General features: G+C 47.1%; 1 protein-coding gene across 1 annotated transcript; it reads right to left on the reverse strand.

The window, feature by feature from the left end:
* Window positions 1–474: 474 nt before the first annotated feature.
* LOC127347464 (uncharacterized) lies at window positions 475–18410 on the reverse strand. Its single transcript, XM_051373650.2, has 2 exons — window positions 18239–18410; window positions 475–2801 (listed from the first exon to the last, which is right to left on the reverse strand). Exons 1-2 carry the CDS (start codon window positions 18388–18390, stop codon window positions 722–724), a joined length of 2232 nt encoding a protein of 743 aa, XP_051229610.1. The 5' UTR covers window positions 18391–18410; the 3' UTR covers window positions 475–721.
* Between the last annotated feature and the right edge of the window lie 627 nt (window positions 18411–19037).

Below are 19037 nucleotides of genomic sequence, written 5' to 3' on the forward strand. Positions count from 1 at the left end.
TGACGTCTCGGCATCCGGACCTCCTCCTCCATCTGTACCAAAATCGGGCAGTGGTCAGAAACTGGTGATATTAGGTGTTGGACATGCGTATCTGCAAAACGGTCTCTCCATGCGGGGCACGCCACCGCCCTGTCCAATCGAACCCGAACATTGGCACGACCACGTCTGTTGTTATCATAGGTATATGGCACCCCTGCAAAACCAAGATCAGTTAATTTACAATCAAATAAAACTTCACGGAATGCATCCATTTGGCCAACTGATCTAGGGGTGTTAGAGAAGTGTTCTTCTTGCCATAGAGCCTCATTAAAATCTCCCAGTACTAGCCAAGGCGAATCAGAATTTGACTTCAATTGTCTAAGCATATTCCACATACGGTAACGATCCTCTACTCGAGGTTCGCCATAAACACAAGTGATACGCCATTGAGGAGCATTAGGGGACACACGAACATACGCATCAATAAACCTTTCATTAACTTCTTGAACATCTACAGAAAGACTCTCATGCCAAAAGAGGGCTAATCCCCCACTCATCCCATTACTACTAAAACCTTCAAAGCCCTTAAGACCTAACCTATGGCGCATACGGCGCATCTTATTTTTATTTTGCCTAGTTTCACAAAGAAAAAGTAAACGGGGACTCCAGACTTGGGAAAGAGCGGACAATTCTCTCACTGTCGGGGCATTCCCGGCTCCCCGGCAGTTGAAGGATAGGCAATTCATTTCTCCTGACGAGACCCATCATTAGGTCTCCTCAGTTTACCGGGAGGCTTGTGTCCGGTTGCTGACAGTTTCCTGTTCCTCTTGTAGACCACCTCAACCTCGCGCCTTTCAGCTCCCCGTCCCATGTTCTGCAGCTTCCCCTTCTTTGGTGTACCACCTTCCTTCTGGCCATCATAATCCAACCCCAGGGCTAGATCCAGACATTCGCCTTGCACCTCCGGCTCCTCCGCACTGCGTTTTCCCAGGATAGTATCAGCCGGGGGCATCTCCACATCGCTTAAAGAACCAAAGGAAACCTGCAGGTCTGATAACCCATGCAACGCCGGTATCATGTCACTAGGACGCGACACTCGAGCCCAGCTACCACTTCCCGATGCTGCACCATGTTGGGCTTGTATACGCTGCATCTGTGCAAGCATATCAGCCGTCATACCTATGTGAGTATGGTTTTGCTGTACTTTGCCCTCCTCTTGGCCATCCTCATCAGGAAACTGGATAATTGGCTCAGAAGCATCCCGTGCAACTGTGTTGGATGTCACCAACATCGCGTCCACCTGAGCAGCTAGGGACGACTCCACTTCTGCCTGCACCGGCCCTATATCCCTGTCCAAGTTTGCATCCACGTCATCGCGATCAACATCAACAGCTAGTAGGGGATCATCCATCAGAGGAGGCATGCTATTATTATCATCCACTGAATCATCCTGCGATGGTGTATATTCTGGTGACACACTAGGTCTTCTGCTTGTCTTCCTCCCAGTCTGGTTAAAGTGTTTAAAGGAGCCTGCACTGCCAAAGCTTGAAAAGCTCAAATTACGTTTCGCCGATGCTTGGCCTGCTGGTGGCACAAAGTAGGTTCTGTACTCGAATTTTTTATAGGGGCTACACCTTAGCTCGTGGGCATCATAGTCTAAGGAAGGCGTTCCCAGTATCATCTTCTCGCACTCATCACTTTTATGCCCCATAAAGCCGCAATGCGAACAGTAGTAAGGTACGCGCTCGTACTTTAGCTTAAATACCTTTGCCTCTTGTGGTTTGTCCTTCACTCCTGTAATTATACGGGTCTGTAGCCGTCGATCATATGGCAGGTTAACTCGCACCCGAAAGAACTCCTTCTTCTGCTGCTCAGTGGCTGGCACATCCACCTCTAAAGTCTTGCCCAAGCCATCACCGTAGCGGTAGCCCCAAGTTTCATTATGTTTCCCCCATGGTACATCATAGATGCGCACCCACACCGGTACTGCATTCAGAGCTGTCTCAGATGGCTGCAAGGACTCATCCAGATCAGTAACAATCAAGGCATTTTGGTTAAAAATCCACGGCCCTCCCCGCTTCACGAAATCGTAGTCACCCTTGGAAACCAGGGTAATCATATAGTAATTCTTCCCCTTCTCCGAGTACTCAATGCCGCTTCTAAGGTGCCAGACCTCCTCGATGAACCGTCTAAACATGGCTTTTGTATGCGGCTTGAAGCTAGCCATATACCTTGCAAGAAGCTTCCAGGACGTGGGCTCTTTTGGTTCTTGCTCCTTCGTTTCTTCTTCATCAAATTCCAGGTATACATCATCTCCCATATCAACTGCTCCACCAATCTTCGCTTCATTGCCTTGTGGTAACCCCATCTCCTCCTTCACATCTGCGTCATGCCAATTTCCATCCATTGCCAGCTGCCGATCAGATGCCAAAAGGGCTCTACGCCGTTGCCCTGGAACCATTGAAGCACCACCAGTAGGCTTCGGGTGGGTAGGCTTCTTAACGAGGCCCCCTTTTTCACCCCCACCAGCCGGCGGCGCCGTCAGTAGTCCCAGAGGCCTGTGCGACATCCGCGGCTGCATAGTCCATCGGCCATCATGCAGAGTCGTCGGTTCACGGCCACCCAATTCCATGGTGAGGAAATCCCGCGTCCGTCCGTCGTGATCTGAAGTAGCTCTTCCCTCCGTCGACTTTCCTCCCCTTGACGTAGACATCTCCCCAGGATCGCAATTGGATTTTCGTACCCAAGCAGCAGTCGAACGAGGCGATTGACTCTGGTTTTTGCGATCTACAGATCCCATCGCGTAGGATTTTAAAGGGCACCTGATGTAGCCCCGGTCACCGACGTCGCTACACCAAGACCAACAAGTCCCCCAAGTGGACCGATGACACGAGCCCGAGTCAAAGCTCTACATGATGAGGTGAACTCACTCCTTACCACCCTTGATCTTGGTACCCCTTTGGATGGATTGCTACCTCATGCCGACGTACTATGTGTCATTAGGTACAAGGCGCACCAAGACCCCGGAGAGGAGGAGACGCCAAGGTCAAGAGAGGAAGGGAAGCCACTGGACATGGAGATGATCTTGAAGCCGAAGCCGATGTCGCTCGAAGCGCTCCAAGGAAGAGACGGAGGCTGGCCGGTCACAGGCCCGGTCACACCGGACCCACAACTGGACGCCCCGGTCACAGGCCCGGTCAACCGGGCGCAAACCGGACCAGCCCCCTCGTACCGGACGACGACCGGACCCAGGACCGGATTCTTCGCAGATTCCCGGTTTGCGCCCGGTCGACCGGACCCATGATCGGACTGCCCGGTCACAGTCCCGGTCAGACCGGACCCATGACCGGACAGCCCGGTCACAGGCCCGATCAGACCGGACCCAAACCGGATCTGACGGGAATGCCCCACCAAACTGCCTTAACTTATCCTTTCGCGTACCTGTTCGCCCTTGCTGGCCATGTGTGCCTATATAAGTAGCTGGGACCCCTCATTAGCTCTTTAGACTTGTTTTGAACTCAAACCTACCTTTGAGCTTAGTCTCCCTTGGGTATCATCCCTCTGTAATCAAGGCACCTTGGTTGTTGACTTTGATCTTGTTGAGTGAGATTCTAGTACAAGTTACTCTCTCTCCCTCACCAAGCTCTTCCTCTCCAACCCCAATCTCTCTCCGGGAATTCTGCCACGTGCCTCTTCCTCGGAGATTCTATTGGCGTGGTCCATCGAGCCACGGAGGTAAGCATCGGGTGTATCGGGTTGGTGTGCGTGCGTGAGTCTCGGAGTTCCTCGTGTTCGTCGTGTTCTTCGTGTTCCTCGCGTCCTCCCATCTCTCCCCTTGGTTTCGAAGTCAATCCGCGAGATCGGGCCACACACGGGGTCTTAGACCTCATCATATGGTATCAGCAGCTCTTGGTTACCGCGGATTTGACCTTCCACCCACTCGATTTCGTTCCTAGAAAATTTTCCAAAAAATCCCCAAAAATAGCCCCAAATTGCCTCTTGACCGATCTGTGATTTGGTTGCGTTTTGAGTGGTTTTGGTCCGTGGATCTGGTGTTGTTGTGCTTGATCTACTATTTCCCCAACTTTGAGCCTCCGATTCCATCGTTTCCCTTCGTTTTGGTCGATTTGGTTTTGGTTTGGGAAAGAACAGGAGAGAGAAAGCTCCAAATCGTGAAACCCGGTTTCGAACCCGGTCAACCGGGCCACAGACCGGACGAGCCAGCACAGAACCCGGTCGACCGGGCGGCAACCGGACAGGCCGGTCCAGGATCCGGTCCAACCGGGCCCCAGACCGGGCGCATCTTCGCGCCCCCCTTCGACCTCGTTTTCCGGCCATCTCCACCACCACCACCACCACCACCATCGCAGGTATAACTTGCAGCTTTCACCTTGTAACCCCTCTTCCTTTTGCGATCTATCCCATTGAGCATTGCTTGTCTAGTGTTGCGAGACATTGCACGTGGCCCCACATTGTGAGGTGTGTGTCGCGTTGAGTAAGGCACCCAAGCAAACACTCGTGTGGCAAGATAGCAAAAGCGAGGCTAACGCTAACATAGTGCGTGAAAAAGCCCCAAAAACACAAAAAGAGTGCGAGTAGCACCATACATCCATACATCCATACATCCATACGCCCATACATACAAAGTGTCCAAGTGCCACCAAAGATACAAACGAGTGCAAGTGCCACCATATACAAAAGAGAAAAAGCTTTTAAGCAAAGAGAGATACGAGAAGAGAGGCCGCGTGTGAATCTTGTTGTCTCTTCCTTTGCAACCGAAGCTTTGGCTCTCCTTGTGTTAGTGTGACACCGAGCACTTATACATACACTTTTCCGCTCACTTTTGGTTGCACTAACCCCGCTTATCTCGTGTGTGTGTTCCACAACTTTTTCCGTGTTTATAGTGATCTTCACATTGACATTTGGATTTTTGGACCTTACCCACTTTTAACAACATACTCGATCTTGGATTTGTCTTTTGGCTTTCCACAACACTCGCCTAACACCATATTTGCTAGCTTTTGCGTGTGGTTTTGCGTGTGTTCCCGATACACTTGATCTTACTTTCGGCTTGGTGGATTGCCTCAATACTATCTTACCTTGGTAAGAGTGCGAGGTAGTCTCCTTCCACTAACATACACAACATAGTTCTTGTCTTTCCATCATAGATAGGTGATACGTCTCCGACATATCGATAATTTCTTGTGTTCCATGCCACATTATTGATGTTATCTACATGTTTTATGCACACTTTATGTCATATTCGTGCATTTTCTGGAACTAACCTATTAACAAGATGCCGAAGTGCCAGTTGTTGTTTTCTGCTGTTTTTGGTTTCAGAAATCCTAGTAAAGAAATATTCTCGGAATTGGACGAAATCAACGCCCAGGTTCCTATTTTGCCCGGAAGCATCCAGAACACACGAGAACCGCCAGAGAGGGGGCACAGGCCCACCAAACCCTAGGCCGGCGCGGCCAGGGGGGGCCCGCGCCCCCCTATAGTGTGGCCACCCCTTCGACCTTCTGACGCCGCCTCTTCGCCTATTTAAGGGCCCTCGACCTAAAACCTCGATACGAAAAAGCCACGGTACGAGAAACCTTCCAGAGCCGCCGCCATCGTGAAGCCAAGATCTGGGGGACAGGAGTCTCTGTTCCGGCACGCCGCCGGAACGGGGAAGTGCCCCCGGAAGGCTTCTCCATCGACACCGCTGCCATCTCCACCGCCATGTTCATCACCACTGCTGCTCCCATGAGGAGGGAGTAGTTCTCCATCGAGGCTCGGGGCTGTACCGGTAGCTATGTGGTTCATCTCTCTCCTATGTGCTTCAATACAATAATATCATGAGCTGCCTTACATGATTGAGATTCATATGATGATGCTTGTAATCTAGATGTCATTATGCTAGTCAAGTGAATTTTACTTATGTGATCTCCGGAGACTCCTTGTCCCACGTGTGTAAAGGTGACAGTGTGTGCACCGTGTGGGTCTCTTAGGCTATATTTCACAGAATACTTATTCACTGTTATGAATGGCATAGTGAAGTGCTTATTTATATCTCTTTATGATTACAATGTGTTTTGTATCACAATTTATCTATGTGCTACTCTAGTGATGTTATTAAAGTAGTTTTATTCCTCCTGCACGGTGTAATGGTGACAGTGTGTGCATCCGTGTTAGTACTTGGTTTATGCTATGATTATGATCTCTTGTAGATTATGAAGTTAACTATTGCTATGATAGTATCGATGTGTTCTATGCCTCCTTTCTTAGCATGAAGGTGACAGTGTGCATGCTATGTTAGTACTTGGTTTAGTCTTATTGATCTTTCATGCACTCTAAGGTTATTTAAATATGAACATTGAATTGTGGAGCTTGTTAACTCCGGCATTGAGGGTTCGTGTAATCCTACGCAATGTGTTCATCATCCAACAAGAGTGTAGAGTATGCATTTATCTATTCTGTTATGTGATCAAAGTTGAGAGTGTCCACTAGTGAAAGTCTGATCCCTAGGCCTTGTTCCTAAATACTGCTATCGCTGCTTGTTTACTGTTTTACTGCGTTTCTACTGCCTGCTATATCACCATCCATCACTACGCGCCAGCAAGCACTTTTCTGGCACCGTTGCTACTGCTCATACTTATTTATACCACCTGTATTTCACTATCTCTTCGCCGAACTAGTGCACCTATTAGGTGTGTTGGGGACACAAGAGACTTCTTGCTTTGTGGTTGCAGGGTTGCATGAGAGGGATATCTTTGACCTCTTCCTCCCTGAGTTCGATAAACCTTGGGTGATCCACTTAAGGGAAAACTTGCTGCTGTCCTACAAACCTCTGCTCTTGGAGGCCCAACAACATCTCTGAGGAAAAGGAGGGGGGCGTAGACATCAAGCTATTTTCTGGCGCCGTTGCCGGGGAGGAAAGGTAAAAGGTACTCACACTCCGGATCTCGGCTACTAAGCTATTTTCCGGCGCCGTAAGTACTCAAAGCTATTTCCTTTAGATCCTGCAATTGCATCTTTTTGTTTCTTGTTTACACTAGTTTGGCATAATGGACAAAAATGAGCTTCTTATGCTATTTCCTGATTTAAAACATGGATTGTTTGATGCGAAAATTAAAAAACCTATGGAATCTTATTTGCATGCTGGTAGTAATATTAGTATGAACGCTTTGAACACCATTGTTGATAATGATATAGAAAGTTTTAAGCTTGGGGAAGCTGGTTTTCATGATCTTTTTAGTCCCCCAAGCATTGAGGAGAAAATTTTCTTTGATGATACTTTGCCTCCCATATATGATGATTATAATGATAGTGGTCTTTTGGTGCCACCTACTATGGAGAGTAAATTTTGTTGTGATTATACTATGCCTCCAACACTTGATGAGAATAATAATGATAGCTACTTTGTTGAATTTGCTCCTACTACAATTAATAAGAATAACTATGCTTATGTGGATGAGACTCATGATAAGAATGCTTTATGTGATAGTTATATTGTTGAGTTTGCTCATGATGCTACTGAAAGTTATTATGAGAGAGGAAAATATGGTTGTAGAAATTTTCATGTTACTAAAACACCTCTCTATGTGCTGAAATTTTTGAAACTACACTTGTTTTATCTTCCTATGCTTGTTACTTTGCTCTTCATGAACTTGTTTATTTACAAGATTCCTATGCATAGGAAGCATGTTAGACTTAAATGTGTTTTGAATTTGCCTCTTGATGCTCTCTTTTGCTTCAAATACTATTTCTTGCGAGTGCATCATTAAAATTGCTGAGCCCATCTTAATGGCTATAAAGAAAAGAACTTCTTGGGAGATAACCCATGTGTTATTTTGATACAGTACTTTGTTTTATTTTTGTGTCATGGAAGTTGTTTACTACTGTAGCAACCTCTCCTTATCTTAGTTTTGTGTTTTGTTGTGCCAAGTGAAGCCTCTAATCGAAGGTTGATACTAGATTTGGATTTCTGCGCAGAAACAGATTTCTGTCTGTCATGAATCTGGGCTGTTTTCTCTGTAGGTAACTCAGAAAAATATGCCAATTTACGTGCGTGTTCCTCAGATATGTACGCAACTTTCATTAGTTTTGAGTTTTCTGATTTGAGCAACGGAAGTATTTATTCAAAATTTGTCTTTACGGACTGTTCTGTTTTGACAGATTCTGCCTTTTATTTCGCATTGCTTCTTTCGCTGTGTTGGGTGGATTTCTTTGTTCCATTACCTTCCAGTAGCTTTGAGCAATGTCCAGAAGTGTTAAGAATGATTGTGTCACCTCTGAACATGTGAGTTTTTGATTATGTACTAACCCCTCTAATGAAGTTTATGAGAAGTTTGGTGTGAAGGAAGTTTTCAAGGGTCAAGAGAGGAGGATGATATACTATGATCAAGAAGAGTGAAAGCTCTAAGCTTGGGGATGCCCCGGTGGTTCACCCCTGCATATATCAAGAAGACTCAAGCGTCTAAGCTTGGGGATACCCAAGGCATCCCCTTCTTCATCGACAACATTATCAGGTTCCTTCTCTTGAAACTATATTTTTATTCGGTCACATCTTATGTACTTTACTTGGAGCGTCTGTTTGTTTTTGTTTTTGTTTTTGTTTGAATAAATGCTTGTGGGAGAGAGAGACACGCTCCGCTGTAGCATATGGACAAGTATGTCCTTAGGCTCTACTCATAGTATTCATGGCGAAGTTTCTTCTTCGTTAAATTGTTATATGGTTGGAATTGGAAAATGATACATGTAGTAATTTGCTATAATGTCTTGGATAATGTGATACTTGGCAATTGTTGTGCTCATGTTTAAGCTCTTGCATCATATACTTTGCACCCATTAATGAAGAAATACATAGAGCATGCTAAAATTTGGTTTGCATATTTGGTCTCTCTAAGGTCTAGATAATTTCTAGTTTTGAGTTTGAACAACAAGGAAGACGGTGTAGAGTCTTATAATGTTTACAATATGTCTTTTATGTGAGTTTTGCTGCACCGGTTCATCCTTGTGTTTGTTTCAAAATAAGCCTTGCTAGCCTAAACCTTGTATCGAGAGGGATTACCTCTCATGCATCCAAAATACTTGAGCCAACCACTATGCCATTTGTGTCCACCATACCTACCTACTACATGGTATTTTCTCCGCCATCCCAAAGTAAATTGCTTGAGTGCTACCTTTAAAATTCCATCATTCACCTTTACGATATATAGCTCATGGGACAAATAGCTTAAAAACTATTGTGGTATTGAATATGTACTTATGCACTTTATCTCTTATTAAGTTGCTCGTTGTGCGATAACCATGTTCACTGGGGACGCCATCAACTACTCTTTGTTGAATTTCATGTGAGTTGCTATGCATGTTCGTCTTGTCTGAAGTAAGAGCGATCTACCACCTTATGGTTAAGCATGCATTTTGTTAGAGAAGAACATTGGGCCGCTAACTAAAGCCATGATTCATGGTGGAAGTTTCAGTTTTGGACAATATCCTCAATCTCATATGAGAAAATTATTAATTGTTGTTACATGCTTATGCATAAAAGAGGAGTCCATTATCTGTTGTCTATGTTGTCCCGGTATGGATGTCTAAGTTGAGAATAATCAATAGCGAGAAATCGAATGCGAGCTTTCTCCTTAGACCTTTGTACAGGCGGCATAGAGGTACCCCTTTGTGACACTTGGTTAAAACATGTGCATTGCGATGACCCGGTAGTCCAAGCTAATTAGGACAAGGTGCGGGCACTATTAGTATTCTATGCATGAGGCTTGCAACTTGTAAGATATAATTTACATGATACATATGCTTTATTACTACCGTTGACAAAATTGTTTCATGTTTTCAAAATAAAAGCTCTAGCACAAATATAGCAATCGATGCTTTCCTCTTTGAAGGACCTTTCTTTTACTTTTATGTTGAGTCAGTTCACCTATCTCTTTCCACCTCAAGAAGCAAACACTTGTGTGAACTGTGCATAGATTCCTACATACTTGCATATTGCATTTGTTATATTACTCTATGTTGACAAATATCCATGAGATATACATGTTATAAGTTGAAAGCAACCGCTGAAACTTAATCTTCCATTGTGTTGCTTCAATGCCTTTACTTTGAATAATTGCTTTATGAGTTAACTTTTATGCAAGACTTATTGATGCTTGTCTCGAAGTACTATTCATGAAAAGTCTTTGCTTTATGATTCAGTTGTTTACTCATGTCATTACCATTGTCTTGGATTGCTGCATTCATTACATATGTTTACAATATGATCAAGTTTATGATGGCATGTCACTCCAAAAATTATCTTTGTTATCGTTTTACCTGCTCGGGACGAGCAGAACTAAGCAGGGATGCGATACGTCTCCGACGTATCGATAATTTCTTGTGTTCCATGCCACATTATTGATGTTATCTACATGTTTTATGCACACTTTATGTCATATTCGTGCATTTTACGGAACTAACCTATTAACAAGATGCCGAAGTGCCAGTTGCTGTGTTTCTGCTGTTTTTGGTTTCAGAAATCCTAGTAAAGAAATATTCTCGGAATTGGACGAAATCAACGCCCAGGTTCCTATTTTGCCCGGAAGCATCCAGAACACACGAGAACCGCCAGAGAGGGGGCACAGGCCCACCAAACCCTAGGCCGGCGCGGCCAGGGGGGGCCGCGCCCCCTATATTGTGGCCACCCCTTCGACCTGCTGACGCCGCCTCTTCGCCTATTTAAGGGCCCTCGACCTAAAACCTCGATACGAAAAAGCCACGGTACAAGAAACCTTCCAGAGCCGCCGCCATCGCGAAGCCAAGATTTGGGGGACAGGAGTCTCTGTTCCGGCACGCCACCGGAACGGGGAAGTGCCCCCGGAAGGCTTCTCCATCGACACCGCTGCCATCTCCACCGCCATCTTCATCACCACTGCTGCTCCCATGAGGAGGGAGTAGTTCTCCATCGAGGCTCGGGGCTGTACCGGTAGCTATGTGGTTCATCTCTCTCCTATGTGCTTCAATACAATAATCTCATGAGCTGCCTTACATGATTGAGATTCATATGATGATGCTTGTAATCTAGATGTCATTATGCTAGTCAAGTGAATTTTACTTATGTGATCTCCGGAGACTCCTTGTCCCACGTGTGTAAAGGTGACAGTGTGTGCACCGTGTGGGTCTCTTAGGCTATATTTCACAGAATACTTATTCACTGTTATGAATGGCATAGTGAAGTGCTTATTTATATCTCTTTATGATTACAATGTGTTTTGTATCACAATTTCTCTATGTGCTACTCTAGTGATGTTATTAAAGTAGTTTTATTCCTCCTGCACGGTGTAATGGTGACAGTGTGTGCATCCGTGTTAGTACTTGGTTTATGCTATGATTATGATCTCTTGTAGATTATGAAGTTAACTATTGCTATGATAGTATCGATGTGTTCTATGCCTCCTTTCTTAGCATGAAGGTGACAGTGTGCATGCTATGTTAGAACTTGGTTTAGTCTTATTGATCTTTCATGCACTCTAAGGTTATTTAAATATGAACATTGAATTGTGGAGCTTGTTAACTCCGGCATTGAGGGTTCGTGTAATCTTACGCAATGTGTTCATCATCCAACAAGAGTGTAGAGTATGCATTTATCTATTCTGTTATGTGATCAAAGTTAAGAGTGTGCACTAGTGAAAGTCTGATCCCTAGGCCTTGTTCCTAAATACTGCTATCGCTGCTTGTTTACTGTTTTACTGCGTTTCTACTGCCTGTTATATCACCATCCATCACTACGCGCCAGCAAGCACTTTTCTGGCACCGTTGCTACTGCTCATACTTATTTATACCACCTGTATTTCACTATCTCTTCACCGAACTAGTGCACCTATTAGGTGTGTTGGGGACACAAGAGACTTCTTGCTTTGTGGTTGCAGGGTTGCATGAGAGGGATATCTTTGACCTCTTCCTCCCTGAGTTCGATAAACCTTGGGTGATCCACTTAAGGGAAAACTTGCTGCTGTCCTACAAACCTCTGCTCTTGGAGGCCCAACACTGTCTACAGGAAAAGGAGGGGGGCGTAGACATCAATAGGAACGGAGATACCAATAGGGATGAAGAGATCCTCCGCAACACCGAGAGGTTGGCTACTCAACACAACCTATGGACGCAACGACAAGAGTTCAAGGAGCAACTCACCCTCTTCGAGACGCGCATCGATGAGCAATACGATGAGGTGGCTCACAACTTCTCCGCCGTGAACCAAGACTTGGCTCTTCTTCGTGAAGCCACGGACAACTTGAATGGCCAAATGGCGGCCAATGATGCCAACATGGAGCGGCGCATGGATAGCCTCGAGCGCGCCATCACCAACTTGGGTCGTCATCGTCGACACCGCTCTACTTCATCGTCCTCAAGCTCGCCACAAGATTACTATTCTCATGGTGGCCTTTCGTCCTCAAGCTCCTCTTCAAGGCATGAAGACCATCATCGACCTCATCGCCCACAAGCTCGTCATGAAGACTCTCGCTCCAACTCTAGGCGCGGAGAAATCCATCGCCATGCTCGCCCACATGAGCGTCCTCCACAAGACCAAGTCCTTCAACAAGATCGTCACCAAGCGGATCGCCATGCCCACCATGGACGTGACGGCCATCCCCAAGACCAAGGTCCTCAAGATCAACCTCGGCGAGATCTCCGCCGCCACCCTCGCCATGACCAACGTGGATGAGGAGAACCACAACATGATCAAGATGAGAGACCCAACATTGAGCATCGTCAACAACCACGACAAGATCTTCAACCACATCCTCACCGTGAACCAAGTGAAGCAAGTGTGCACCTCCAACGCCAACCCAATGCTATGGTTGGCCGTAGAAGACCTCCTATTCCCCCTCTAGCCGCAAGAGATGACGGCACCCCTCCTCGTAGAAGAACCTTGGAGGATGAAGAGAACATGTTTGGAAGACTCAAGTTCACCATGCCAAAGTTTAAGGGAGAAGAAGATGCCGAGGCGTACCACTCATGGGCACTCAAGGTTGACAAGATATTCCGCATCCACAACTACTCCGGTGCCAAGAAGGTGGCTATGGAGTCTCTTGAGTTCGAGGACTACGCCAACACTTGGTGGGAGCAAGTCCTCACTCTTCGAGAAGAAAAGGGTGAACCTCCTATTGACACTTGGGAAGACATGAAGAAAGAGATGCATGTTCGCTTTGTCCCCACGCACTACATGACCGACCTCTTCAACAAGCTCCAAAAGTTGAAGCAAGGCACCAAGACCGTTGAGGAGTTCTACAAGGAGATGGAGCTCACTATGATGCGAGCCAACATCCAAGAGTCCGAGGAACAAACAATTGCTCGCTTCTTCAATGGCCTTACTTACCCCATCAAGAGGATCGTCGAGTTCCAACCCTACTCCAACATGGTTGAGTTGGTCCACCAAGCATCGAAGGCCGAGCGCCAAGTGATTGAGGACATCAAGTACTCCAAGGCCAAGACCTATTTCTCCTCCAAGCTCGCTACATCGACTCCTCCTACTACATCAACTCCTCATGCTACAAGTGCCAAGGCCGACGCATCCTCTACACCATCCAAGAAACCGACTATCCAAAGTCGCATGAAGCAAACGGTCTCCTCCACCGCCTCCTCTAAGGCATCCACGGGACCCTCTAGTGTCACTTGCTTCAAGTGTGGCACCCAAGGTCACAAATCGTTTGAGTGCAAGAACACCAAGGTTATGATCACTATGGAGAATGGTGACATCGAGACACTAGATGAAGAAGAATACGAGGCCCTTGTGCAAGCCGCCGTGGAAAGTGAAGAAGCTTATGAGCAAGAATGTGGAGAAGATTCTCTCTTATGTGAGCATGACCCAAGTCCCTCACTTGTGGTCACTAGGGTGCTAACAACACAACCTCATGCTATGGAAGAACAACGGTGTAACATCTTCCAAACCCGTGCCGGAATTGGTGGCAAGTCGATCAAGGTCATCATAGATGGTGGAAGTTGCCATAACCTTGCAAGCACCGAGTTATGTGAGAAGCTCAACCTCACCCTCCGCAAGCATCCTCACCCTTACCATATCCAATGGTTGAGCGACAAGGGCAACGTCAAGATACAACATACCGTCACCGTCAACTTCAAGATCGGCCCTTATGAGGACACCATCGAGTGTGACGTGGTACCCATGACGGTGTGCCACATGTTGCTTGGCCGCCCTTGGCAATATGACAAGAAGGCTATACATGATGGACTCTCCAACACATACACCTTCAAGGTCAACGACAAGAAGTTCGAGTTGCGCCCGATGACTCCTAGCCAAATCATCGCGGATAATGCGAAGGCTTTAGCGAGGGCACAACTCCGCACCCACCATAGTGAGATGAGAGGAGAGGGAGCGACCCACCACAAAGATAGTGAGCGCCATAAGCCATATATGAGTGAGTCCAAGAGTGTCCTTCTAGCCACCAAGAGTGAGTGGAGAGAGCTCCAAGAGAACCCATCCACCATATTGCACTATGTGCTCATATGCAAGGGACCCTCGTCGGCGGCTAACGACTTAACCAACATTCCTCCGTCTTTGTTGTCTCTTTTGCAGGAATTTCAAGACGTCTTCCCCGACGAGCTCCCTCATGGACTACCACCACTCCGAGGCATAGAACACCGCATCGACCTTATACCCGGCGCTCCGCTCCCAAACCGTGCCGCCTACCGCACCAACCCCGAAGAGACAAAGGAGATACAACGCCAAATACAAGATCTCCTCGCCAAAGGGTACGTCCGCGAAAGCCTTAGCCCTTGTGCGGTTCCCGTGATTCTTGTGCCTAAACCGGATGAGACGCAACGGATGTGTATGGATTGTCGCCCCATCAATGCCATTACCGTCCATTACCGCCATCCCATTCCGCGTTTAGATGACATGCTTGATGAACTTAGTGGTGCCACGATTTTCTCTAAAGTTGATTTGCGTAGTGGTTACCATCAAATCCGCATGGCTATTGGTGATGAATGGAAAACGGCATTCAAGACCAAACTCGGTCTCTATGAATGGCTCGTTATGCCTTTCGGTCTTTCCAATGCTCCATCTACTTTCATGCGCCTCATGAATCACATCTTGCGTACTCTCATTGGCAAGAGCATGGTTGTCTACTTCGATGATATTCTTATTTATAGCAAAAACCTCGAGGACCATGTGCAACATGTGAGAGAGGTCTTGTGCATCTTGCGACATGAAAAGCTTTATGCTAACCTCCCTAAATGCACATTTGCTCAAAACAAATTGGTTTTCCTTGGCTTTGTGGTTTCCGCTAATGGGATTGAAGTTGATTCTTCCAAGGTAGAGGCCATCCACAATTGGCCTACTCCTACAAATGTTGGTCAAGTCCGAAGCTTCCATGGACTTGCCGGGTTTTACCGCCGCTTTGTGAAAGATTTTAGCACCATTGCTTGCCCTTTGAATGAGCTTACCAAGAAGAATGTTCCGTTTGTTTGGGGCAAGGCCCAACAAAATGCTTTTGATGAGTTGAAGAAACGCCTTCCGAAGCTCCCTTCTTGTTCTTCCAAATTTTGCCAAAACTTTTGAGATTGAGTGTGATGCAAGTGGGCTTGGTATTGGTGGTGTTCTTATGCAAGAGGGCAAACCCGTGGCATACTATAGTGAGAAGTTAGATGGCGCACGCCTCAACTATCCTATATATGACAAGGAGCTCTACGCTTTGGTTCGTGTTCTTGAAGTTTGGCAACACTATCTTTGGCCAAAAGAGTTTATCATTCATTCCGACCATGAGTCCTTGAAATATTTGAAAAGCCAACACAACTTGAACAAACGACATGCAAAATGGGTCGAGTTCATTGAGTCCTTCCCATATGTGATCAAATACAAGAAGGGCAAGGACAATGTTGTGGCGGATGCACTTTCCCGCAAAAATACCCTTTTGCTTACTCGTTTGGATGTTCATGTCTTGGGACTTGAAGAGATCAAAGAACTCTATCCTTCCGATTCTTTCTTTGCTCCCATATTTGAGAAGTGCTCCGTTGAACGAGGAGTGGATGATTTCTATTTGCATGATGGCTACTTGTTTAAAGCTAACAAGATTTGCATTCCCAAGTCCTCGCTTCGAAAATTGCTTTTGCAAGAGTCACATGGAGGTGGTCTTATGGGTCACTTTGGACGTGACAAGACATATGCCATGCTCTCAACCCACTACTATTGGCCAAAGATGAAGCGAGATGTGGAACGCCTTTGCCGCTGGTGCACCACTTGCTTACAAGCTAAGTCTACTACCAACCCTTATGGTCTTTACACTCCATTGCCTATTCCTTATGCACCATGGACCGATATTTGCATGGATTTCGTTCTAGGCTTGCCTCGCACTAAGCATGGTCATGATTCCATCTTTGTTGTAGTGGATAGATTCTCTAAGATGGCTCATTTCATACCTTGCCATAAGAGCGACGATGCTTCACACATTGCTTCATTGTTTTTCAGGGAAATTGTCCGCCTACATGGAGTACCGCAAAGCATTGTGTCGGATCGAGACGTCAAGTTCATGAGTTATCTTTGGAAGTCGCTCATGGCAAAGTTTGGAGTGAAGCTCTTATTCTCATCATCCTCGCACCCGCAAACGGACGGCCAAACGGAAGTGGTCAATCGAAGCCTCTCCACCCTCCTACGCATCCTCGTGAAGAAGAACTTGAAGTCATGGGAGGAGTGCCTTCCCCACGCGGAGTTCGCCTACAACCGCGCCAAGCACAAGACTACGTCAAGGAGCCCCTTCATGGTCGTCTATGGCTTCGAACCTTACACGGCACTCGACATACTTCCGCTTCCCCTCCACGAGCGCATCAACATGGACTTCGACAAGCGCACCGCCGCCGTCAAGAAACTACATGAAGAGACAAGGGCAACCATACAAGAACATATTCTTCGTCAAGCCAATCGCATCAACGCCAAGAAGAAGGCAAGAATATTCGAAGAAGGAGACCTCGTTTGGATCCACCTCCGGAAGGAACGGTTCCCTCATGAGCGCAACTCCAAGCTCAAGCCAAGAGGAGATGGCCCCTTCAAGGTCCTCAAACGCATCAACAACAACGCTTACGTCATCGACATACCGACATCCAAGTACTTGGTGAGCAACACGTTCAACGTCTCGGATTTGTCACCCTATCATGGAGATGAGGAGGTGCAAGAGTCGAGGACGACTCTTTCCCAAGGGGGGAGATGATGTAGCCCCGGTCACCGACGTCGCTACACCAAGACCAACAAGTCCCCCAAGTGGACCGATGACACGAGTCCGAGTCAAAGCTCTACATGATGAGGTGAACTCGCTCCTTACCACCCTTGATCTTGGTACCCCTTTGGATGGATTGCTACCTCATGCCGACGTACTATGTGTCATTAGGTACAAGGCGCACCAAGACCCCGGAGAGGAGGAGACGCCAAGGTCAAGAGAGGAAGGGAAGCCACTGGACATGGAGATGATCTTGAAGCCGAAGCCGACGTCGCTCGAAGCGCTCCAAGGAAGAGACGGAGGCTGGCCGGTCACAGGCCCGGTCAGACCGGACCCACAACCGGACGCCCGGTCCACGAGCCCGGTCAGCCGGGCGCAAACCGGACCAGCCCTCGTGCGGACGACGACCGGACCCGGGACCGGATTCTTCGCAGATTCCCGGTTTGCGCCGGTCGATCGGACCCATGACCGGACTGCCGTTCCACGATCCCGGTCGAGCCGGACCCATGACCGGACAGCCCGGTCACAGGCCCGGTCAGACCGGACCCAAACCGGATCTGACGGGAATGCCCCACCAAACTGCCTTAACTTATCCTTTCGCGTACCTGTTCGCCCTTGCTGGCCATGTGTGCCTATATAAGTAGCTGGGACCCCTCATTAGCTCTTTAGACTTGTTTTGAACTCAAACCTACCTTTGAGCTTAGTCTCCCTTGGGTATCATCCCTCTGTAATCAAGGCACCTTGGTTGTTGACTTTGATCTTGTTGAGTGAGATTCTAGTACAAGTTACTCTCTCTCCCTCACCAAGCTCTTCCTTTCCAACCCCAATCTCTCTCCGGGAATTCTGCCACGTGCCTCTTCCTCGGAGATTCTATTGGCGTGGTCCATCGAGCCACGGAGGTAAGCATCGGGTGTATCGGGTTGGTGTGCGTGCGTGAGTCTCGGAGTTCCTCGTGTTCGTCGTGTTCTTCGTGTTCCTCGCGTCCCCCCATCTCTCCCCTTGGTTTCGAAGTCAATCCGCGAGATCGGGCCACACACGGGGTCTTAGACCTCATCATGCACCCTACCGCCTCCATGATGTCGTCCTGAAGACGGACTCCGATCACAGGCGGTTTTCCTTCTCGACGCGTGAGACGCGCGAGCTCTCTCGACGCCCGAATGCGATCCGAAGGACTCTCGTAGGGTTGGGGCGGCGGCGGGGCAGAGTCGCCCATATCGCCAGAGCGCCTCAACCTAACAGAGTCAACATCGTCCTCCTTTCTCAATAACCCTAGATACATATTTATAGTCCGTAGACTCTCTAACTTGGGAATAATCCCAACCGTGTACGAGCTAGACTCTATCTTTCAATCCTAACCGACACGTATCCTACTATAATTTACAGATACACGGGCAATTTGGCCCAAACTCTTTATACAAGGCCGATTCATGAATAATTTCCATGCATATTCTCTAAGCCCATCTCAATCACGGCCCACCTCTGATTTGGTTAAAATCTGGTGATAACAGGTACACATAACCTAATACCAAATAAAGATCAAGGCTCATCACCTTTAGTATGCCCAACAAAGATCAAGGCTCGAGCCATGAAACCAGGGAGAACGGTTCACATCAATACCATTAGATATTTAGATTGAGAACCTGAAATCAGAGGGGAAAAAGATGGAAAAGGTTCACCTGGTACAATGGGCCAGAGTTTGGCTCTTGGATCAGGTGAATATAAATATGAACATAAAAAACTTCACGATGCAGAGTAGCGTGATCACTCGAACTGAAAACGAAAAAATACACCATACAATTATCAAGAATCGTTTTAGTAAACTATGTAATAGATAGGAAACGACAGGGACATAGGTTTATG

This window comes from Lolium perenne, chromosome 1, assembly GCF_019359855.2.
Source record: "Lolium perenne isolate Kyuss_39 chromosome 1, Kyuss_2.0, whole genome shotgun sequence".
Classification (NCBI taxonomy): Eukaryota; Viridiplantae; Streptophyta; class Magnoliopsida; order Poales; family Poaceae; genus Lolium; species Lolium perenne.

Bases quoted from the DNA above. Each gene is read 5' to 3' on its own strand.
- LOC127347464 (XM_051373650.2), bottom strand. From the start codon at position 18,390: ATGGGCGACTCTGCCCCGCCGCCGCCCCAACCCTACGAGAGTCCTTCG. The intron at 2,802-18,238 runs GTGCATGATGAG...GGGCTACATCAG, and splicing joins GACATCATGGAGGCGGTAGG to GTGCCCTTTAAAATCCTACG.